Source organism: Eupeodes corollae, chromosome 3 (genome assembly GCF_945859685.1).
Source record: "Eupeodes corollae chromosome 3, idEupCoro1.1, whole genome shotgun sequence".
NCBI classification, from domain to species: domain Eukaryota; kingdom Metazoa; phylum Arthropoda; class Insecta; order Diptera; family Syrphidae; genus Eupeodes; species Eupeodes corollae.
In genome coordinates this window covers 76,095,190-76,120,820 of record NC_079149.1, presented here as the reverse complement: position 1 = coordinate 76,120,820, position 25,631 = coordinate 76,095,190, and the positions used below count along the sequence as shown (strand labels likewise).

Sequence of the window (25,631 nt, the reverse complement as noted above, 5' to 3'; positions counted from 1 at the left end):
GCTTTGATTATTCTTTCGCTATCCCGCTTATAATAACATACATTACATTATGTAGTTTAATCCATCATCACACGCCACCCTTTTCCATTTTCTTCTTTACTCGTAGTTAATTTTTATTTCTTATACCATATTTTCTACTGCAAAGCTATGTCTAATTGTCCCTCATTCTCCTATGGAATACACCTTGTTACCTTACATGCGAGTATTGCTAATCCATTACACCAGAAAGCGCTTTTTATCTTATTGTTTTATTATTGTGCTACAAATACATAAAAATACTTTTACTAACTTCACTTTTTCCATATAAAAGCGTTCGAAAAGATTAATTTGAGAGTCATTCAGTTCCACCTGTCCAACAGAAATAAGTGTCATGTTCTTGCAAATAATTAATCGAATTTCCAAGGCTTGGAAACAATTCAGCAACCCTCACGATATTGAAGCTGCGTTTAGCATTTCTATTCTTGCTCTACGATTAAGTGGCTTATTTCCTTTTAAGAGAACTAATGGATTTTTCAAAATATCATATCCGTATTTTGGAATAACCTTATTGCATGTCACAATATATGGCTACGTTAATGCAGTACTGGTCTATATGGATACTTTGGCCTATGCAAAGCCTCTGATTGTCGATAGTACATTAGCAGCTAGTAGTGCGTTTGTGGTCAAAATACTAGGAGTAATAATATCATTAACGATTTTTGCACCAACTTTGTTTGGGCCTAATTATGTGACAAAGAGACTTAACGTTTATGCTAGTCTTGTGGAAGTGTTGAGTGAGCTAGAAATCAACATCGCTCACATTTGTCGGAAGATTTTATTTATATCTACTTTATCTACGTTAATAGTTATATTATTGTGTTTTTATAATTTATCACATTCTGTTTTGTTTTATGAAAAAATAACCAAACACCCGGCATCTCTCAAATTCTTTTTTGTAGTAGTTTTGTCGAATTTTTATAAAAACATGTGCTTATTTATAATGGCAATGCATTTATTTCTGGTGTTTTTGGTTTTGTTTTTATTAAATAAGTTTTTGGATGAAATACTTAAGTTACGCATTCAAACTAGCATGAAAAAATAAATAAATTGGGACTATAAACTAAAATTATAGTTTTAATCACTTATAATGTAACAATTTAATTTTCTTTGATTCCTTCATTGCAATTGCTAGAGAATGACTGAAACGATCTTTCGAAAATAAACTAAACCAAAACAATGATACTGTTAAAACTGCAGCAATACAAAATTTAATTTAAGATTGCGAAAATGTTTTCTTCAATATTGTATTGTGTTCTATAAATGTAATTTTGATTTAGCTATATAGATTTATTGTTATTATTGTGATCGGTACGAATTGTCGAATTTTTTACAAAAAATAAAAACGTGATTTTCCACTCAAATTATCTTTTTAAAAATTAAGGATATTGGCTTGAAATTTATTTTATCTTACAGAAAATATTTTTTTTCGACATTTAGTAATTTGTTTATAAAAATCCAACAATCAGTATTTTCATACTTAAAATAAATCTACAAAAAAGTATGCAAATTTGGTAAAAATTAATGTTTGGTTCTTGATATCTCGTTAACAACAGACGATAGTGACTTAAAATGAATTTCATTCATCCAATTTGTATTTTTTTATATAAAAGTAATGCTATTAAAATTGGTAAAAAATGGTTTTCGACTAAAAATCTCGTTAAAAAAAATAGATATCCAAATCAAACTATTTCATTATATGCAAAATATTGTTGGTAGTTTTAAAATTTTTAAAAACAACTCAACTTACAACTTTTTAACAAAACTCGAAAACCTACAAACTTTGAAGCAAAACATATCGACGGACGGAATGGGAAGTTATCACGGTGAGTCGCATGGCAGCCCCTTTTCTATTTTATTGTTAAGCAATATTGATTTTATTAAAAGTAAGACTCATTACTATAGAATAGGTATAAGATATTTACATGAACAATGATTTTTTAAATTCATACGTAATCATGTTTTTTGCTGAATTTTTGTTTAGATTATACACATTTAAAGCGAATAAACTTTTTTTAAGTTGAAAGTTACCTATACATATAGAAGCATTTTAAAATTGCGACTTAATTTATTTTCTACTTGTAGGATAGTAGTATAAACAATAGTTGAACAAAAAAATCACTATACCAAGTTTATTTACATACAAATGTTTATATTTATATGTGGGAACTTAAACCCTTCGCATAGAACACAACTTTACAGAGAGTGGGAAATAAATTTACTTTTTACGAAGGGTGAGAAAAATATTTAATGATAAAGAAAAGTGAAAATCTGTGAATATTCCCCTCTTTCCGCTGAAAACAAATCCATAGATATTATAGTTGTACGAGTATCTCACAAAAGGTGAATTATTTCTAATGTGCAAGAACTAACTTCAGAAGAAAAGAGTCAGGCTATTTTCCTGCACCGTGTACAAATTTAAATAATCTTAACCTTATTTTAATTATGTCTGCTACTAGTTTTTCTTTTCAGCCGGATCAAAGAGCAATTGTGAAGTGGGAGCGAGTCCTTAAATGTCTACTAATCATTACGACCATAGCATTTTGCATTAATTTCTTTTTTCACAGCACCATATTAACCTTCAGTAGTACCCGTGGCATGATGGTTAGTGCGTTGGACTGTCATGCGAGACGTCTTGGCTTAGATCCCCATCTATGTCATCTAAAGTCTTTTCACGGGTACTGCCTCTTGCGAGGAATTGACAAATTCTCCAAGAGTAATTCTTGTCATGAAAAGTGCTTTCTCAAATTTGCCATTCGGATACGGCTTAAAATTGTAGGTCCCTTCCATTCCTGACAACAGTACACGCACACAGGAATGGTTGAGAGTTGTCAGCCACTAGGCCCTAGTTCTCAAACGGACTGTTTCGCCACCCAATTTATTTATTTTATTTATATATTAACCTTCATGTCACTCTTATTTTGGTTTCATGTCAAGAGGCATTAACAGAAATGAAAGGGCTGATCACTTAGCCCAGCAAAGATCGCTGTGAATGAAAAAATCGTGTCTATTTTTCTGACAAAATCCAATCACATGTAGAAAAGTCTAATCGACTTTATTATATACCAAGGAATATATGACCTTTTATGTAGACCAAGGCATGATACAGCCAGAATCACTGCAATATGTATCGGGCAGTGGGCACTGTCTAATAGAAGAGCAAGTAAAGCTGGCCACTCCTAACAATTCTCATTACCGTAGTTACTTATCAAATTTTGGTAATTAAAATTGTTTTGTGCAACAAAGAGTACGTTGGTTCTGACTACGTGATATACTTAAATCGATATAGTCGTAGTATAATAAAAAAAGGCCAACCAATCGTTTTAATTTTGGGTCATTACAAAGTTCTGAAGTTGTGTATATTTAGTCTAAAGGTTCTTAACTAAGCCAACGTCTAGAAATTGCATCACGTTCAATATTTTTTGTTGCCAAAAGACAGCAACTGGCCTTGGATTAGGTCTTGACATCAGGACCTTTCAATTTGCATTTTAGATGCAGCATTGCTAACTATTGCCAAGAATATGAACTTCTTAGAGCTTATATTTTCAAAAATATGTATATTAAGCTTTAAACACTTAACAAATTACTATGAGATTTTAGCATTTAAAAAAGTGCTCATGATTATACACTTTTCCCAAAATTAATTTTAAATTTATTTTATTTTAAATTTAATTAAACTTAACCAACGTTTTCAAAAATAGAGATTTTTGTGTACTAAATAAAACACATTAAAATAATAATCTACCAATACTTATAATATTTGAAATATACGCTATTATCGTGTAATATAATTTACCTAATGCTGTGACTGATTACCTTCTTACATTTGCGACCGAAAGTTGTTTTTATTTTTGATTCAACTTACTGAAAGCTTTTCCAAACTTGCGTACATCGAATGACAAGGAAGGCAATTGTAAACTTCATGAGACTTTTCCAACATAGGTTCTTTAAGACTGTAGTTTTCCATTTGACTCTGTTGATATCAATCGAATTTAATAAATTATGGCTGAAGAAGGTTCTATAAATAAAATAACAAAAATACAAATTAAAAGCCCGGAAAAGAGGCGTCATATTAGTCCGGATATTCACCCTCAAAGTAATTTTGAGAATCGGTATAGTAATATCATAACTGAACAAATATTGGACAACAGCATTAATACGGAGGAAATTAGAAGGCAGTTGCAGGCTTTCCTGCCCCAAAGCGGTCATTCTACACCAAACAAAGAAAAAGTTGAACTTTGTCCGGAAAATAAGAATTCTTAAAATTTAAATTCTATAGTTGCTTTGATGTATTAAATGTAATTCATATGTTAAAATAATAATAAAATCACTCGTCAAAGGTTGACTCAGTTTCCATCAATTACATAAATCACTCTAAGGTAATTTTATGATGGTATGTTTAAAAATAAACTAGCATTAAAGGAAGAGCTCAAGTATACTGATAAAAGAAAAGTAATGACTCAAATAACTTTTGTTAAAAGGTACTGTCCACTGCCTCCCTTAAGCCTTACAACAACAAGGTAAACGAACTTGAAAGAGGAAAATTCAAGTGCTTTACTATTTGAAATTGGTTTTATGTGCTTCCGCTGGACATACGATGTTTTTTTTTTACCACATTGGAATATAGAAAAATGTGCTCTACATACTTAAGAACTATACAAAAAGTGTTTATTATTCATTTATGTACAATCTCGAAATAAAACTCGAGTAAAATGTCTTATTAAATCCAATATGGTAGCTAACAATATTTACGTACTCCACGATATTGTACCTAATTTTTTTTTGGAGCAAAAAAAAGTCATCCCCATGCTTTGTGACCTTCTACAATCCGGTCTTGACAAGCTCAACAGGTCGGACAGTAATTGCAGACTCAATGTTAGTTTACTTATGACAAAACTGGTATTATTCACTAGAAAACGTAACATTTAAAATATAAATTGCTCTTTTAAAAGAATGCAATCTTTTGTGAATGCAGTCATCAGAAATTATTAAGTGAATTCATCTAGAAGATTCCAATTATCATTGAATTCACGCAGACATTGGAATTTCAAATAATGCAATTACCAATCATTTGACTTGAAAATGATTTCAATAATTTTTCCTTTATCGACTGACTGCACTCGATCGCAATCAATTGTGAATTTATGTGTGCTTTGAATTTTACTGTCAAAATATTTATGATTTTGCAAATTTTAATTCTCAATCTCTATGTGAATTTCAATCTTAAAATTTAGTCATCCAAATTGTATTCCAAAACGTTTGCATTCTTTAAAAATCCTGATGCTTGGTATGGTGGCCAGCACATCACATGACAACCAATTTCGAAAACACAAACAAAATCAGAGTTCGACTCGATCTCTTTGTGAATGAACCCAAATTATTAAAATTTCTAGTTTTTGTAAATCTATTGCTAATAAGAACAACTTATAAAATGTGCTTAAAGACATTCCTTGATTTATAATCTACATTATTTTTAGAAACAAATATAAGATCTAAGTAAATAACCAACAAGTATAGCAAGAGTCGGAAAAGAAAAAGTATGTCTCTGTTGGAATAAATCGATTCACCAATTCCATTTCCTATTTCTCTGGAAATATTCCCACCAGAGAATATATATACGCACTTCAAAACTTGTTGAATTCAAGAAAGATTTAGCGAACAAAAATAAAAGACTCGAAACGTTTAATATAATTTAAAATGCGACTCGTAAAAAAGCCAATTTGACTCGATTTCTTAACAGTCCCAAGATATACATTAATGGCAGAATTGGCACCCAAGCCATATATAAAGTGGGAAAAATCACAATTGCAAATGTAAACGGATGCCGTTGCAAGATTGTGGAAGCATCATCTAAAGGTAAACCTCATAAATAATACATAAGAATCACGAAGTGTGAACTCGGGGATGCCACTCCACTGGCAGCGTTTAATGGATTCAATCTGAGATTCAATCGTTGCTTATAAATATTATCCTCCTGAAATTTCCTGAAAAGGTTATAAATATATAGTCTTTTCTTTAACCTGTTTTCCTTATGTTTATACTGTAGTCCTGATGGATGATTAACATGCCTGTAAATCGCCATGCTTTGCGGTGTGATAGAAAACGGTATAAGGGTTGTTCCGTTGAAGCAGAGGAAATATTCATTTGGCTAAGTGCCTCTGGGAATAGTCAATGAAATGAAATTCTTTTTCGTTGAAGTGGAAGGGTATTTATCTCCAAGGATACTTCTGTATTGACAAAATAAATTCTTTTATGGAGTACTATGACTTACCTACAGTTGTAAGGAGCATATTGTCCAACAGCAAGGCAATTGCCACTATTACCAAAACCAACCGCCTAGAACCCCTCCATTGGATCATCCAAGCTTTGGTGGCTGCCCAGGTCCCGGCAGCTCGATAATCCTCCTGCCGGTAATTATCCGATGGTGGTAAGGGTGGTGATGTCATTTGCGGACCATAACTATGATAGGTAGTATTCCGTTCGGTGGATGTTTGTTGGGGTAGGTGCGATGTATGAGATAGCTCGCTCGAGTCCTGCGATGTGAGAGATTCGGTGTTGGTACCATTTTGATAGGATGTTGCTGCTTGACGCGATGGCTGATTCTGATGTTCTAAGTGAGCCTTGAAGGGATTTCTATTGGGTGTAGAATTGGCAGGAGATGGATTGTTATTTCTCGGTCCACCAGGATCAGTCGATTGCATTTCGCCAAGCACTTGTTGCTAAATTGTGAAAAAAAGAAGAAGAAAATAAAAATATAAATTCTTTTTATCCTTTCTAAGCTTCTTGCTAATAATTAAGAAAAGTCCCCGAAAAAGATTTGTCTCAAGTACTTTATTTTCAGTAATTCCAATTTGTCTCTTGAGTAAGGAATAAAAAAAGGAAAGAAAGGAAAAAAAGGAAATCCGGAAGAAGAATTCAATTTCACGAACTACACCATGGATAAGACATATTTCTAGTTCAGTACGATTATTATATTTGCTCAGACTCGTGTATTTGTGTTTTTTTTATCTTTAAGGCAACAAGACTTGTTTGATGTATTTTCTTATGGCAATGAAAGGTTACCTATATAACAAAAAAATATTCAAGTAATCTCTTTAGGATTATGTAAAATTGACTGTTCTTGGAATCATTGTAAGGAACACTTAAAAATTAAATTCAAATCGAATCAGGATGTAATAAAATGATAAAGTTATGATTGCTTGGCGCAAGGATGTATTAACAGCAGGGTTGGAAGTAAAATAATGTTTCAGGCTTACATGCGATGTGCATTATATGTATACGACTAATATACGACATTGATGAAAAAATTGCAAATTACAAATAGTTTAATATTCATTTTTTTTAAATATAAAATAGCCTTTTCTATAAATACTTTGACGAAATGTTTTATATCTCCACAACTTCCCGTGAATTAATGGTGGCATGCATGTTTTATATGAAAAACTATCAAATTGGATTTATCTAAAAATCTTACCAAATGTTAAAAACAATGGCGCAAAATTGTAAACAACCTATTGTTAAGGGTTTACAAGTCAGCAATTTAATAATTATTTAGCAATTTACTAAGTAAGTCTTATAAGAATAATTGTACAGATGTCATAAGGATTTAGTCAAATGCTAAAAGTTAAAGTAGCCATTCTGTGATTTAAGCTTTAGCATATTATAGACAGAAAGATGTTAAAATTAGATTAATCATTTTTTACGGTTAGTTGATTGCTAAAAATGGCTTTAACATTTTACTACTTCGTTTAAAATTGTGCACCATTGCTTTTAATGAAATTTTTGTCAATAATTCATTCGAAGAAAATTAATGTTTTTTTTTTAACTGAACTTATGCAACATAATGACTTCACTATATACATTTTTAATGTATTATTGACGCTATTTTAAATCCGGGAGGAGATTCTAGGAGAATTTAAAATTCATTAACCTAGAAAAAACCTAACTGTGTAAATTAAAAATATTACTTAATAACTAAGAAAACAAAGCAAAATAAATATAGATAGATAGATTTTTATTTTCGGTATTTAGATATACATTTGGTAAGCTACCGCACAGTTTACACACAGAGATTTGATATACTATAATAATATCTTTCTACTGAATAAGTATTTTAATTTAAATAAAGTTTACAAAAAAAATAAAAAAATTACTTTGAAGGAAAGTACAAATAAAACCTTCAATACAAAATAAAAAAAAAATCAGGTACATTTGGACTGGAATTAACAATTCAACTTCAAAACTATAGTATGAGGTTAGTATGAATTGGGTTAGTAAATAATAATAATAAATTAATTTATAAAGGTATATTAGTACTTTGTTAGTAAATAGATAAATAAATATACATATATAACATCCCCGCTTCAAGCCAATTCCAATTCCATCCGTTCCCCAATTGAATAAGGAAATGTTCATAACTGGAATGGGACATTACTCACTTCTCATCTACAGCTCGACCTAAGAACATCCTTCTGCGCATTGAACTTACATTTTCTATTAATAACTTACATTTTCTATTAGTATTTCAATTGATTTCGTAAATTGTAATTAATTCTTAATAAAATAACATTAAATTCTTTATAAAATCAGAAGTGGGATAATCAGAACCTGTGTTTCGTAAATTGAAGACTTACGGTTGGTAAGAAGTTTAAATTAGTTACAAAAAGGAAGATGCAATTATATTTTGGTCTACAAAATATGATTCATTCTCAGTCGCTTTCCGACATATTGCGAATAATTTTCGTTTATTGGATGCATGTTCAGACGTGTTGTATTATTCGGTCGCTCATTTTGTTGGTCGTATTTTGGGCTCAAAATTTGACTTGTTGCTATGTCGCTTATAACGTCGTTCACGTTGTTGTTGTTGCCTCTTTGGACTCCTTTGAGCTGGGATGTTTTATTTTATAAAACCTCTCTTTCCATTGAGCGATACAGGAAGAGCGATATATTTAATTAAAAAAAAAAAGAGAGAACAAAAAAAAAAAAAAAAGTTGTTTGCACTGAAACAAAATGTCTGAGTGGACATTTTGTTCCTGAAACTTCTTTGGAAATGAAGAGAACGGAAAATGGTTGACTTTTGTTCTAGAAACGTATTTGAAAAAAAATGAAATTAAAAAAAAAAAAATGTTTGCTTTGTAATGGAATAGATTTGGAACATGCGAAAAAGCAACAGAATGTTCCAGGTTGTTTGAGCATGCGTCCAATGAAGTTTAGCTTACGTTGAATGCGTAGATTTCTCTGAATATATTGCGTTGTAGGTATAATAAAAAAAATTGTTCTATTTATGTACGTACCCAGTTTTCTTCTGTTTACAGGTATTTGAAAAGAAGAACATAATTTTTAAATCAAAATATGCTCACAATGAATAAACAATCGATCAAAGAACTAAAAGACGAATTAATAAAACGAAACTTACCTCATAATGGTACAAAGCGACAATTGCTTCAACGTATACTCGAGTATGATAACGTGCAACCTAAATCAACAAATATTTCGCAGGAAACTGCATCAACAGAATGCTCTTCCAACAGTTTCATAGATGATGATGCGCTTCGTGCCAGAGAATGGGACATGATTCGTCGTGAAAAAGACATCATTGCAAAAGAGCGACAATTTTTGGCTCAGGATAGATTACTGCGAGAAAAATTAATGTTGTTTTCAAAATCAAGCGTACCTGCATCCGAGCAGCGTGTACATAAAATCCAGTGCAGCATTCGAGAAATTGCAGATACAATTCCTTCGTTTTCACCCAGCGACATAACATCGATGTCAGCCGAAGCATGGGTTACTCGCGTTGAAAATTTAAGGAAAGTATACGAATGGGAAGAAAAACCTCTCCTTATGGCTGCTGCTTCCAAATTGATTGGACCTGCAAAGTTCTGGTGGGATACATTGCAAGAGTCGACAATATCTTGGGAACAATTGGCAAGTGGATTAAAACTTAATTTCCCAAATCGATATAATGAGCTAGAGATTCATCAAGAACTTATTAAAAGAGTTCGACGTCCAGATGAAAATATCGAAAGTTATTGTTTCGAAGTAAATATGCTAGGTAAAAGAATAAACCTCACAGAAAAATCTATAACCCAATATATTTTAACTGGATTAAACGATCGCGAGATGAGTGCAAATCTTGCAGCAAGTAGCTTCAAAGATATTCCAGATCTTGTTGACAAAATCAAGTTGTGTGAAAACATAAGGAAAAGTTCCCGGTCAAAACCAATTTCAAGCCACGTTATGACACCAATGTATTCTAAGCCGGCAATAAACAGAAGTTTTAATTCAACTTACACCCCTAATACGAAAAGAAACGAAGTATGCTGTTACAATTGTAATCAACCCGGACACTACGCTAGGCAATGTACGCAGACGAGGAAAAGGCAATGGCAAGCCACCGACTACAAACCGCGACCAACAATCCCAGAAGAAAGAAAATCAACTAGAATCAATGTCATCTCATTGACCGATTGTTACTACAAACCAGTAAAAATTAATGGTTATAAATACACAGCGTTACTAGACTCAGGAAGTGAACGTTCTATCGTTTCTAAAACTGTGGCCTCAGAATTAAACTTTCCCATTAAAAAGTGTAACGCTGTTTTACAGGGGTTTACTGGAGGAAAATGTAAAACATTAGGATGTGTATCATGTGAAGTGCAAATTGACAGCGCTACCTTTCCTATTTGTGCTGTAGTTGTTGCAGATGAACTCCTCTCCGACTATGTTCTGATTGGAAAAGATATACTCAACAATCCTGAATGTAAAATTAAAAAAGAGGGAGACATTCTTACCATCCAACGCAAAGAAACTCATGATCTCAACATTTGTCACATTCAGCAAACTTTGTCACCTGTTGATATCACCATCGCCGATTTAAACGTCAACCCTGAATTTGAAGTCGAGACTCTGCTTGCACTTCTCAACAATTTTCGGAATTGCATTGCTATGAACCTTCAAGAAATTGGCAGAACAGATTTGATCCAAATGGAAATTGAATTGTCACCACAAAAGCCAATAGTCCACCATCCATACAAAATACCCTATGCTAAAAGGGAAATTCCCGCATCTATGATTGCCGAGCTTCTCGAAAACGATATAATAAAAGAATCAGAGTCTGATTTCGCTTCACCAGTGGTACTTGTTAAAAAGAAAAACGGAGAAGACAGAATGTGTGTTGACTACAGAAAGCTTAACTCTGTAACTAAAAAAATCAACTGTCCATTCCCACTTGTTGAAGAGCAAATCAATAATCTTGCAGGCTACAAGTACTTCATAGTCCTGGATCTAGCATCCGGATACTACCAGATACCTATAAGAGAAGAGCATACTCATTTAACTGCCTTCATAACACCAGATGGCCTATATGAATTTAAAGTTATGCCGTTTGGTTTGGCTAACGCACCTGCATACTTTCAAAAATTAATGTGCAAAATCAAAAATAAAATGAAGAACGAAGCCGTGGTAAGCTACATGGATGACTATGTGTTGCTCGCAAATTCATTCGAAGATGGCATGAGGAAATTGGAAAAATTCCTAAATGCTTTAAAAGAAGCTAATCTCACACTTAATCTTAAAAAGTGCGAATTCTTCAAAACAGAAATTGAGTTCCTCGGCCACATTATAAGAGATGGATGCGTTCAACCTGGGGCTGCAAAAACAACTGCTGTGGAAAAATTTGAAAAACCAAGTAATGAACATGGCGTCAGACAATTTATTGGATTAACGAGCTATTTTCGCAAATTCATACAAAATTACTCGCTAATCGCAATGCCATTAACTAATCTGACTAAGAAAAGCTCGAAATTTCAATGGGGTGAACAAGAACAAAAAGCCTTTGATGAATTAAAAAGGTGCCTTACCAACAAACCCGTTTTGGCTTTGTACAACCCATCTGCAAACCACGAACTACACACCGATGCCAGTAGTCAAGGTGTGGCGGGAGTTCTTTTGCAGAAAGACGATAAACATTTACATCCCGTTGCTTATTACAGCAGAAAAACAAGTCCAGATGAATCAAAATATCATAGCTACGAGCTAGAAGCTCTAGCTATCGTGGAATCTACAGATAGATTTCGACAATATTTGTTGGGGAAACATTTCGTGATTGTCACCGATTGTCAGGCTCTTAAAACGACTATGAACAAAAAAGAAATTATCCCTCGAATTGCACGGTGGTGGCTCCGCATGCAAGAATATGATTTCGACGTGCACCATCGTCCAGGCATCCAGATGGCCCACGTCGATTCACTTTCAAGGAATCCTTGTGAAAATACAAACCAGACCGAAACCGTTTCTATGGATGTTTTGAAAGTCAGCATTAATGAATCAGACTGGCTTTACTCATTGCAGCTGCAAGACAAAGAAACCGTCGATATTATCGAAGTACTTGGGAAGCAACCGTCCTGTGAATCTGAAAAACAAATTCATACAGATTACAAATTTCATGAAGGTCGACTTTTCCGAAGGGTAAACGGTGAACTCAGACTCTTCATCCCAAAAGGTGTGAGAAATCGCGTGTTAAGATATAGCCATGATTTAATGGGTCACTTCTCCGAAAGGAAAACAACAGAACATGTAAAAGCAAGATATTGGTTCCCGCGAATAACTCAATTTGTGAAAAAGTATATCAAATCATGTGTCGAATGTGCATTCAACAAAAAAGAAACACAACCACGAGGGGAACTCTACATGATTGAAAAAGTGGCCGTGCCTTTTGACACAGTACACATGGATCATCTTGGGCCCTTTATTAAAACCACAAAAGGCAACGCATATTTAATAGTGCTAGTTGACGCTTTTACCAAATATGTCCTTATCAAAGCACTGCCCAGTACTCAAACGAAGCCAGTTTTAAATTTCTTCACAGATGTAATTCATTCTTATGGAACTCCTCGACGTGTTATAACAGACAGAGGCACTGCCTTTACTTCAAAATCGTTCGCCGACTTCATGAAGAGTTACGGCATCTCCCACGTTCTTAATGCAATAAAAACTCCAAGGGCGAACGGTCAAGTCGAAAGATATAACAGAACAATATTAAATGCTCTTTTAGCAACGGCTGAAGATGATGAAAGATGGGATCTGAAGATAAAAACAGTGCAATGGAGCATTAATAATACCATTAACGCGACTACTAACAAAACTGCACATCAATTACTCATGGGGTACATACCAAGAGATCCTTTTCCTGACGTCCTTGCTCAGAATGTGAACCTCAATCAGAATATCCAAGACTTGACAAAGCTACGTAAGGAGGGATTCGATGCAATAACATATAATCAACACAAACAGAAACAGCGACACGACTCGAAGCACTCTAAGGCCAAGCAGTACCATATAGGAGATTTGGTAATGACTCTCAACGACGCTCCAGCTTCTTCCGGAACCTCAAGAAAACTGGATGTGAAGTATCGTGGTCCATATGTGGTTAAAGCTGTACTTCCTCATGATAGATATGAAGTTGTGGACATGCCTTTCGCACCTAGAACGCAAAAACCGTACCAAGCCATATGGTCAGCCGACCGTATGAAGAAATGGATACAACTTGACGCAGATTTCGACGAGGACGACGAAAATGATAGGATGGCCGAGTCTATAACATCCCCGCTTCAAGCCAATTCCAATTCCATCCGTTCCCCAATTGAATAAGGAAATGTTCATAACTGGAATGGGACATTACTCACTTCTCATCTACAGCTCGACCTAAGAACATCCTTCTGCGCATTGAACTTACATTTTCTATTAATAACTTACATTTTCTATTAGTATTTCAATTGATTTCGTAAATTGTAATTAATTCTTAATAAAATAACATTAAATTCTTTATACATATTTGTATGAAATATATAATTAAATAAATACAATAGTTAATTAATAAGAAAAACAAATGAGTAAATAACTAAATAAATAAACAAATAGTACCTATGTAAATAAATAAATAAACAAATAAATATGACTGAGCTACATGAATGAATCAACATATAAGTAAATATGTATAGAAAATAAAACTAAATAATTACAACAATAAATAAGTAAATAAATAGATAAATAAATAAATAAATAAATAAATAAATAAAAAATAAATAAATAAGTATATGTGAACAATAAACATATAAGGATCTTATAATAACACGTATATAATATCAAAAATATGCTTAAGAAAACAATTGATTAATTAATGGATTGTCAGGAATTTCACAATTTCGCAAAAATGAATTCTTAAGTTTAACTATTCTTTCAGATATCATTTCAACATTTGCTCTAGCATGTAAGTCCAGTGTAGAATGGTATCGAGAAAAATTAAGCATCATTTTAAGTAACTTGTTCTGTGAAATTTGAAGTTTTTTAAGATGACATATGGAACAATTTCCCCACACTTGGCATCCATAGAGAAGGATTGCTTGAAATATTACCTTGTGAATTATTATTTTGTTAGTGTTGTTTAAACATGACTTTCTATTTATAAATGGATAAAGCATATTGATTGCTATGCTTACTTTGCGCAGCGTTTGAACAATATGTTCCTTAAATGTAAGTTTTTGGTCTAGATAAACCCCTAAATATTTCACACTAGAGTCCCATTTGACATTAACACCATTAACAATAATCCGATTACTGGGGAGATAGCAAGTCTTTCTTTTTCGACTGAAAAAGATAGCTTGTAATTTCTCAGCATTCAGCTTAATTTTCCACTTTTGATAATAATGCATCATAAGTTCAAGTGCATGTTGTAAATTTGTCTCAATGTTGAGACTAAATTCATGCGATGAAAAGATGCCAGTATCGTCAGCGAATATTGCTATTTCACATTCTTGCAGTTTGGGAATATCAGATGTGTAGATGTTGTATAAAAAAGGACCCAATACTGATCCTTGCGGAACACCTGCATTAACATTATAAGAAATTGAAGTACAATTATTAACATAAACACTAAAACAACGGTTAGAGAGAAAACTTTGAATAATTTTGACCATATACATACTTACTTACTTAAGGTGGCGCTACAGTCCGGGGCGGACCTGGGCCTCAACCAACAAGCGTCTCCAGCCAGCTCGGTCCCTAGCTAGCTGTCTCCAGTTTCGCACGCCAAGTTGGTTGAGGTCCTCTCCCACCTGGGTGCGCCACCTGAGTCGCGGTCTTCCTCTACTGCGCCGTCCCTCGGGATTGGATTCGAAGACCTTCCGGGCTGGAGCGTTGATGTCCATCCGCTCTACATGACCTAGCCATCTAAGCCGTTGGACTTTGATTCTGCTAACTAGGTCAGTGTCGCTGTACAGCCCGTACAGCTCGTCGTTATATCTTCTCCTCCATTCTCCATCTATGCGTACGGGACCAAAAATCGCCCGAAGAATTTTTCTCTCGAAGCATCCTAAGACGCTCTCATCTTTCTTTGACAGGGTCCAGGCCTCAGCGCCATAAATGAGAACAGGGATGATGAGTGTCTTATAGATGGTGATTTTACATGCTCGAGAGAGGACTTTACTTCTCAATTGCCTTCTAAGTCCAAAGAAGCAGCGATTTGCAAGAGTTATTCTTCGTTTGATTTCAGCGCTGGTGTCGTTGTCTGCATTAATAGCGGTGCCTAGGTAGACAAAGTCCTTAACTACCTCAAAGTTATAGCTGTCCATGGTGACGTTTTGTCCAAGACGTCGTCGTTCAGTGTCCTTTTTTGATGACAGCATATACTTGGTCTTGCCCTCATTGACCACTAAACCCATCTTCTTCGCTTCCGTCGCAATGCTCAAAAACGCTCCACTGACATCACGCTTTGATCTTCCAATTATGTCAATATCATCTGCGTATCCGAGTAATTGGATGGATCTTTGGAAGATTGTGCCTCTAGTGTTGACGGTTGAGTTTTGCACAATTCTTTCCAGAACGATGTTGAAGAAGTCGCATGACAGTGCATCGCCTTGTCTAAAACCTTTTTTGACATCAAATGCATCGGTAAGATCTTTTCCGACCTTGATAGAGCAGCGTGCATTCTCCATCGTCATTCTGCACAAACGGATAAGTTTGACAGGGATGCCAAAACTAGACATTGCTCGGTAGAGCTCTTCCCTATAGATGCTGTCATACGCGGCTTTAAAATCGATAAAGAGATGGTGGGTATCGATTTGAAGCTCCTGGGTTTTTTCCAAGATCTGCCGTAGTGTGAATATTTGGTCGATAGTGGACTTTCCTGGTCTGAAGCCACACTGATAAGGACCAATCAGGTTGTTGACGAATGGCTTCAGACGTTCACATAATACGGCAGAGAGGATCTTATACGCAATGTTAAGAAGACTTATGCCTCTGTAGTTGGCGCAGTTTAGAGGGTCTCCTTTCTTATGTATCGGGCACACTATGCTGAGATTCCACTCATCGGGCATGCTTTCTTCCGACCAAATTTTGCAGATGAGTTGGTGCATGCTCCCTACCAAGTCATCGCCTGCTGCTTTGAATAGTTCGGCAGCGATGCCGTCAGCTCCAGCAGCTTTGTTTGACTTAAGTTTAGATATAGCTATCTTCACTTCGTCAAGGTCGGGTAGGCGGAATTGTTGATCTGCATCGCCGAGGTTGAGTGGTTCTATCTCCCTTACAGCGGAATTCGGTTCGTCATCGCCGTTATATAATTTGGAGAAGTGATCTTTCCATATTCTCAGCATCGACTGTGGTTCTACTACGATGTTCCCTTGATCGTCTTTACAGGCTTCGGTTCGTGGCTGGTACCCTTGGGAGGTTTTTTTTACCTTTTGGTAAAATTTACGAACCTCATTCCTGTTGTGACATCCCTCTATCTCCTCGATCGCGCGCTTCTCATGCTCTCTTTTTTTCCGTCTAAGAAGCCGGTGTTCCTCTCTCCTCTTCTGCTCGTAGAGCTCGCGAGCAGCTCTCGTCCTTTTGTGCAGCGCCGTTTTGTATGCCTCTTGTTTCGCTGCGTGAGCTTGTTGGCATTCGTCGTCAAACCAGGGGTTTCGCTGTGGTGGCCGTGTGAAACCTAGCACTTCAGAGGCGGCATCTCTGATGGCTGCAAGGCAATGTTGCCACTGGTTTTCAATGCTTAATGCAGGAAGCATAGGACTCCTTAGGAGGTTATTAGAGACTCGATCGGAAAAGGACATGGCAGTCTCTTGCGATTGTAGCCGTCTAACGTCGAATCTTCTCACAGTACTTCCTTGTTTTGGCTTGGATCGTGATATCCGTAGCCGTACCTTGGCTACAACGAGGTAGTGGTCCGAGTCAATGTTGGCCTCTCGGAATGTTCGGATATCCTGGATACTGGAGAAGTGTCGTGCGTCGATCGCAATGTGGTCAATCTGGTTGACGGTTGATTGATCAGGAGATTTCCATGTCCCCTTGTGGATATTAAGATGCGTGAACTGCGTACTAGCTACCAGAACGTCTCGCCCCGCAGCGAAATCGACCAGCCTGAATCCGTTGTCGGAGGTAGTGTCGTGCAGGCTGTATCTCCCGATTATGCCACCAAAGATGTCTTCTCTTCCTAGCTTGGCATTAAAATCTCCTAAGACAATTTTAATGTCATAGCCAGGGCACTGCTCATATGTCTTGTCCAAGAGCTCGAAGAACATATCTTTGGTGTCTTCATCTTTCTCCTCTGTTGGGGCATGCGCGCATATTAGGCTTATGTTGGCGAATTTAGCCTTGATGCGGATTGTCGTGATGCGCTCGCTCACACTGTTGAAACTCAAGACTTTTTGCCTGAGCCTAGTTCCAACAACAAATCCACACCCAAATAGACGCTGTCTTTGTTCTCGGTAGCAGTCGCCGTAGTAGATATCGCAGTCTTTTAGTTTGCGTTTACCCGGTCCATCCCATCGCACTTCTTGGATGGCTGTAATATCTGCCTTGCAGCAGTTTAGGGCTTCCGCTAATTGTTCGGCTGCACGTGGTCTGTTAAGGGACCTAACATTCCACGTACATATCCGAAGTTCGTTGTCCTTATTTCGTTTGCGTGGGTTGTCAACAGTGAATCCGTCCGTATCCGAGGCTTGTTGTTGCTTCGAGACTATGATGTTTTTACGTGGCCAGGAAGTCACCCCGACGGCACAACCCCCAACCTGGAGGGCCAGATCCTTAGTATAACTCCAAGGAAGGGGAGCCGGATGAACCGCTCCTTATAGGCCTGGGCTCCGAATATGTCGAAGAAGCCCTATAAGGTGTTCACTAAGTAGTTCGACCTTACTGGAACTGTAGACGCCACCGTTGATTCTATCTCGAGAATTCGTCCGCTGCCGCCTGGATAAGGAGAGGTGCCTTAGTGGAAACACCTCTCCCCCCCTCTCTCGTTTGCTGCCCCCAACAACTTTCCACTGGGGTTGGAACCCAATCTCCAGTTGAGGTACTAGGCACCCGATGTTCACCGCGGGGAGGTGAGAGTAGGAGTTGATAGACAGAGGTGGGTTTTGAGAAAAACCTGTGGACGCTTGTGTCCTCTTGAATGCACATGTCTACCATTTGACCATATACATGGGAAAGCCAAAATGTATCATCTTGTGGACAATCCCATCATGCCACACTGAGTCAAAAGCCTTTTCTATGTCTAGTAAAACAAGGCAAGTTGATTTACCTAGAGAACGATTTTTCTTGACATGTTCACATAGTCTTAAAATTTGATGAGAAGTGCTGTGATGCATCCTAAATCCAAATTGTTCATTTGGAAAAATATGTAAGTTTTCAACGATTTGCAAAATTTTAAATTTAACAATTTTTTCCAATATTTTACTTAGACAACTAAGCAAACTAATCGGTCGATAGCTAGTAGGGAGTTGTGCTGGTTTCCCAGGTTTTGGAATTGGTATGACTTTTGCGTTTTTCCATGTCATTGGGAGAAAATAAATACATGTTGTTGTTATTCTTTACCTCATGCTCGGAAACACAACAAATATCAAGAAACAAATTGGACATTAAATTCAATCATTAATAAAAGTTTCACGTCATCACTGTTTCCATTGCAATGCCTCCAATACAGATTTCATCATCTGCTAGAAGGCGAAAGGGAGCTTTAACTGAAATAAAAAGATCTTGATCTATGTTTTAAATCTTTAATCTTTATGCGGTCACACTCAGTACAGGTGAATATTTCTTTACACCAGTAGTAAGAAATCTAAGGATTGGCCTTGAATTACTCACAAATACAGATATCCGAATAAAATTAAAAAGTTGCTTCTTTTGGTGCTTTTCTCCAATGAGAACACAGAACAATTATATTTAAAAATCGTGAGTTAAAATGTTTTTTTATGAACCCAACTAATAGTATTGTATAATTATACAAAACTTGATAACATTGGTGCACTTACATATATTGTTTTCGAAAATATTATATAATATACATAGGCCTGGGTATAATTAGCTACAATATAACAATTTGTTTACGCTTAGCGAAAAATTTAAAATAATATTAGAATATACACAGACACATTATTGCATCATAATTTTTACCAAACAAACATTAAAATTTAAACTTAATCACTTTCAATTCCCTTTGCCTGTATTTTTTCATGTTATTTTATTACATCCCCACCGCAGACCGCTGAAACTTTGTTAATTACAAGACATTAAATAAAATATCAATTAGATAAAAACGACATGAGTGTTTAAAAATAAAAAAAAAAAAATGTTTAAATCTCTTAATTGATGTTATACTTTGATTTGTTTTTCTTAATTAACAACTCCGCTCCGGATTTAGGTCTATTGTAGTACTAGGCGCGGTTGTTGTCTGGCTTAAGCCTAATATTTTTAGCTCTCGTTTGTTTATTGAGCTAAAACTGTCATTTTCGTATCCGAAACGCAAAAGCAAGCGAATTTAGATCATGGTTTATCAAATCTGTATATGGTAAGTAATGTTTTAATGTAAGAAGTATCATTTGAGTTTTTAAACTTACTTAGCCGATATTTGATGGATAAGTCAAAAAAAAGTTCTTTTAATATCTTCATTCAGCTGTGTACTTTACATGAGACCACTACTCATAGAGCTACTCGTATATGGAGCATCTCGGTCGTTAAGCTTCAAATTTAGTACGAATACAGAACATTTTAATGTTATTCCTTTAAGCTTGCACTGTTGTGCTTTTCTATACCGGATTTAAATATTTTTATTAGACTTTGTATCTGTAGAGCAAATTTAAAAAACTACTTCTGATGGTTTTGTGGGTGAATTGATAGGATGAGGCAGGAGAACCACTTTTGGTGGCTTCAGTCGGCACTTGATAGTGGATAGTCGGGGGTTTTAAGCCTCGGCCGGTTAAAATACTTGTTTTATAGTTTAAGGTTTTAGTTTTAAGTAGAATAGGCAAGGTGGCACAAAATAAAATTTAAAAAAAAAATAATAAATAATTAAAACAAAAATTTAAAAAAAGGAAAACAAAAAATGTTATATAGTTAGATTTGCTGCTGTAGTTTTTCTAGTTTTAATAAGTTCATAGGTAGATTAAGTTAGTTTAAATTTTATTTTAAAAGACCTTATTTTAAATAGTTTTTAAGTCTGGGATGTCATGCCAGATGTCTTGGGTCCAATCCCTGCCTGAGACATCTCTAGTTTTTTTTTTACGAATACTACCTCTTGTGAGTAATTGACAAATCCTCCAAGAGTAATTCTTGTCATGAAAAGTGTTTTCTCAAATTAGCCATTCGGATTCGGCTTAAGAACCTTAGGCCTCCTCCATTCATGACGACATTACACGCACACAGGAATGGTGGCGGGTTGTAAGCCAGGAGGCATTAGTTCTCAACGTACTGTTGCGCCACCTTATTTATTTATTTTTTATCTTGTCAATTTAAAAACACACAAGGCCACAAATGACAAGAGTGCGGCGAAGATACTCGTTGTAACATCAATTTTGTATGCAGGCACATACACTTTTTGACTTTATTGGACAAAACATCTATTTATATTGACTGGCTCCTGACAGATTATTTTATTGTAAGAAGTTTGAAGCCAAGCCCTGCATATTCTCGTTCATTAATGAATATATTGTTGATGAACTAAGACTGGCCACTGGGTGTCCGAAGTCAATAATTCTTCAGCTGCGATCAGAGATGGGAGATGGCAGAAATGCGTTTTTTTTATTTACTACATTTGTTACGTCTGCTACATAAATGAGGTAGTTAATGTAGTTAAATGTAGTTACAGTAGTTAAATGTAGCAGACGTAGGGGTAGACTTTAAAAGGTAGTTTGAAATGTCCATTCAACCACCAAATTAACAAATTGCATCAAAAAGATAACTGTGAAAGTGTGAAAATCTAGCTCTCGAAAATTCGGAACAGGCTTAACCAAGAACATTCCAAAAAATTGATAGATATCATATACACTATATTCTTAAAATAAACGACAAAAATAAAACAGATGATTATTAAATTTGCATTTTTCTTTTATAAAATTTCGAATTAATTGATTTAGTTCATTTACGCAACATATTTGGTTCTTATAGTTCAGTGTTTTTCACTCGTTAGCAGAGATGGCAGAGTAGATTACGTCAGGAAATCTACTCGGTAAACTACTACTACTACTTGATTTGTTTCATTTACTACCCTACATTTGTTAACTGTGCTACCTTCACAAAATGCGTTAAATTTCAAAAAGAATTTAAAAAACTAGTGAATAAGTAACGACTAACTTAACGAGTGAAAAACACTAAACTATATATAAGAACCAGAGATGGCCGGGTAAATTACATCAAGTAGTCTACTCAATTAACTACACGTAGTTTATCGAGTAAACTACACCCTTGATTTGTTTCATTTGTTACCTACATTTGCTACATTTTTACAAAAAAAAAATAGATAAATAAAAACATACAATTTACTAGCCTACATGACTTTATAAAACTCTAAACGGATAAAAGAAAAGAACAATTACCAAATAATAAGTTGAAATATGAAATTGGCAATTTAAGTGAAACACATACAAATTTAATATTCATCCGTTTTATTTGTATCTATCATTTTTAAAAGAATAATGGTTGGCGCATTCATTACAGAGCGCTCCAATTCTTGCGTTTTCTAGCTTTACAGAAGTGAAGCCACCACTGCTCCAATAATTATGAAGTTTTCTTCCTCCTTGTGTAACCATATATTATTTAATATTTTCTTTTATTTATATATTTTAATCTTTTTATTCGAGTTAGAATTCTCACAAATGCACTTCGGACACCGGACACCGAACACACTTCTAAAATTATGATTTATGAGAAATTAAAACGAATTTGCCAATTTTGACAGTTAGCTCTACGTCTACTACATTTACTATGTTAACTACATTTACTACCTATTTCATGTAGCAGACGTAGTTAATGTAGCTTTTCAAAAAACATGTATTTCTGCCACCTCTGATTGCAATACCTTCATCAACAAACAATTGGCAGTTAGTAGGTTGATTTCTAAATAAAAAGCTTGGACACAACTCATACTCATAGCTTTCCAATGATCGTTTTAAAACTTGCACTTGAAAGTTTTTTATCATTGGTAAACTTCGAACAAATTCAATTTTAACCATTTTCAAATATGACAATAAGATTGTGTACAGAAATTTCACCAAATGTTTTGTATAAATTAAAATAAGTTAAAAGTACATAAATATTTTGATTTGTTCTGAAGATATTTGATTTCATCGACAAAACTATTTTCTAGTACTTTTAGCGTAGGTTTCCATTTTTAAAAACATTTTACCATAAGTCAAAGAAGTCATTATTTCAACGCTGGCTTTTATTATGAAATCTTATTTAATTCTTGGCCTGGAAATTAAATCATTAATTAAAATTATATTTTTGCGCCCTATACGTAGGCCTCAGACACGTACCCTAAATCCAGTAGTGCTTATGTATTATGTTGACCTAATGACTTTCTGAGTAAATAAAGAACAGATACATGCATTTAGATGCTCACTCGCATTATGTATATAGTCTTAAATCAAAACTTAAGATATCAGAGCCGGTGTATAATGGATTTGAATAGCTACTGCTACTAATAGTATACAGTTCAAAAGTTAACAACCTTATTAAACAATTTTAAAACTGTTCACCGAATTTTTAGTTTTTTAGGAAAGTTCATCGTGATTTGATTCCATCTGCGAAAAATACGTACAACACTTAATTTTTGAGGGTCTATCAGTTCTTGTTCTATTAAGAATTTTTACTAAAGAAGCTCGAAAAGTCCCTTTTCAGTATTTTGAAATCCAATCGAAAATTACTTTTAAACGAATTAGGGAGGTAATTAAATTGAATTCTGCTTCTGTTCTTCCTGCTTTTCGCAGTATCGCAGTAAGTTGAGCTACACTTGGTCGTATCTGTTTTGAAATAATGTGTTGCTGAAGGCATGGCGCTAGCAATTAAACGAAACGTTGTGTAGTCAGAACGATGCGATGGTTTGGGGTGTAATTTGTTTCCATCCCCGAATAGGAATATCACTTTAAATTGAAAAAGGGACAAATGATGTGACGAAGATGTTGATGGCGATGATAGCATGCAAAGGAGTATGAAGTGTTTGAGTTGGAGTGGGGACGACAATACTCCTCCTTTGAGTTTTTTCTTGTTAAATTGATATCGACAGAGAAAACATGGCATATGACATGCCTATTTATGCAGCTATTGATGCACGAGTGCTGCTTTTTAGAAGAATGGGTGTAATAGTCAATTCTAATTCAATTTTACTGAGACCTTTTCAATTTGGAAGGAAAATTTAAGTCTAATTTTGCCTACATATATTTAGATAAATTTGAAATAGAAGATGTGTATTAGTGAATCATATGCTCTTGTGTGTATAGAGAACAAAAGTACTGATTTTGGTTATGAACTGCGGTAGCCATGATGTAATTTCGAGGTAAAGTATTTCAAAAATATAAAAACAAAACTACTTTTTACTGTTAAGAACTTAATTTATCACGAGTTCAAGGTGTTTTTAGGTTAGAAATTCGCATTATATATTGTCTGTAAGAAGCCAGTTAAATTTTTAATGAATACTCGTTCTGAAGATGAACCATTTTTCTATAGAGCCTGGGCCCAGAATGAACATACATATTTTTTGTAAGATAGATACCAAATAATGGCATAGACTTAGCTGAATGTAACTGGCAAATATTTCCCAAAACCGTTTAAAAGATTTCCAGATATTGAAGTGAGAAAATAAAAATAAAACCAAAATGAAATCGAAAATAAGAATTTAGAAATAAACGTTAACTGTAAAAAAAAAAAACAATAATTATTATAAAGTAATTTGATATTTATTTTTATGTATGTAGATTCTTTGTAACGTTATTAATCAATTCCATTTTGTAGTTCTGTTCCAAACGATTCTACCTGAGAACAATTTTGAAGTTTAGACGAAAACTTTGATAAGTACAAATTAAATTGTATTCCAGCAATAAATACTAGAGAAAGTGGAAACTTTGATATAAACAAAGCTTATTAGGAATTGTTTGTTATTTTGTAAAGTTTGTAACAATAGCAGGATCAACAATTCTTAGGCTGAGGTTTCACAAATTAATGTTCCTCGGTCCAATTTGTTGAATTGAACATTTCGACGTTTCAATGTCCCTAGAGTCAAAATAAAAGATTTTTAGAAAGATGTCTGTGCTTGCGTGTGTACGTACGTTCGCGACGTTTTTTATTCGTCTATAGCTCAAGAACCAGAAGAGATATGGACTTCAAATAAATTTTGTTGTACAGATATGATGCAAAAAGATGCAGAAATAACTGTCAAAAAATTGAGTGGGTGGTTTTTTACCATAGTAATTAAAAAAAAGGAAAATTTTGGTTAACCTAAAATATCTCACCAACCAATAACGCTAGAGACTAGAAATAAATTTAATATTATATATTGTAACGCGATACCAAACCAATATATTTCTGAAAAAATCCAATTAACGATTTTTTTTATAAATCAAAAAAACTGAAAAAAAAAATATTTGTCACCTCGAAAATTGTATGAACGAAAAATGATTGAAAAATAATGCTTTTAATATCTTGTGAAATTTTGAAAAAAATCGAATTGACATTACTCAAAGTTGGTAGAAATTAATTTTCGTGTCAATTATCTTTTGAAAAACTTGAGAGTATGGCTTCGAACTAGTTTTATCTTTAAAGAAATATTGTTTTCAACATTCGGAAAAATTTTGAGAGAAATCGAATTGACACCTAACAAAAAAATCGAATATAAACCTTACAAAAAAATTAATAAAAGTTGGTAAAAAATTCAAAAATTAAAAATATTGTCTTCAAATTAATTGTATCTTATAAGAAATATTGTTTTCAACATTCGTAAAATTTTGAGCAAAATCGCATTAACTTTTTTTTTACAAAAAAATAAACATTGATTCACTCAAATTACCTTTTCGAAAATTAAGGATATTGGCTTCAAATTTATTTTATCTGACAGAAAATATTGTTTTCGACATTTAGTAATTTGTTTATAAAAATCCAACAGTCAGTTTTTTCATAAATACAAATCATAATCTACAAAAAAGTACGCAAATTTGGTAAAAATTATTGTTCGGTTCTTGATATCTCGTTAACAATAGACGATATTTAATTCAAATTAATTTCATTCATCTAATTTTTATTTGTTTATATAAGAAATACAAATTTTTATGAAATGCTACTAA

At 34.3% G+C, this 25,631-nt stretch overlaps 1 protein-coding gene across 3 annotated transcripts in view; it reads right to left on the bottom strand.

Moving 5' to 3' along the window:
- Positions 1–25,631, bottom strand: part of LOC129952786 (synaptic vesicular amine transporter) — a 73,270-nt gene that overhangs the window by 28,969 nt on the left and 18,670 nt on the right. For all 3 annotated transcript variants that reach the window (XM_056065609.1, XM_056065608.1, XM_056065610.1), the window contains exon 2: positions 6,308–6,755. In XM_056065609.1, coding sequence (XP_055921584.1) covers positions 6,308–6,737 — 430 coding nt within the window. In that variant the 5' untranslated portion in view covers positions 6,738–6,755. The remainder of the gene's footprint in view (positions 1–6,307; positions 6,756–25,631) is intronic.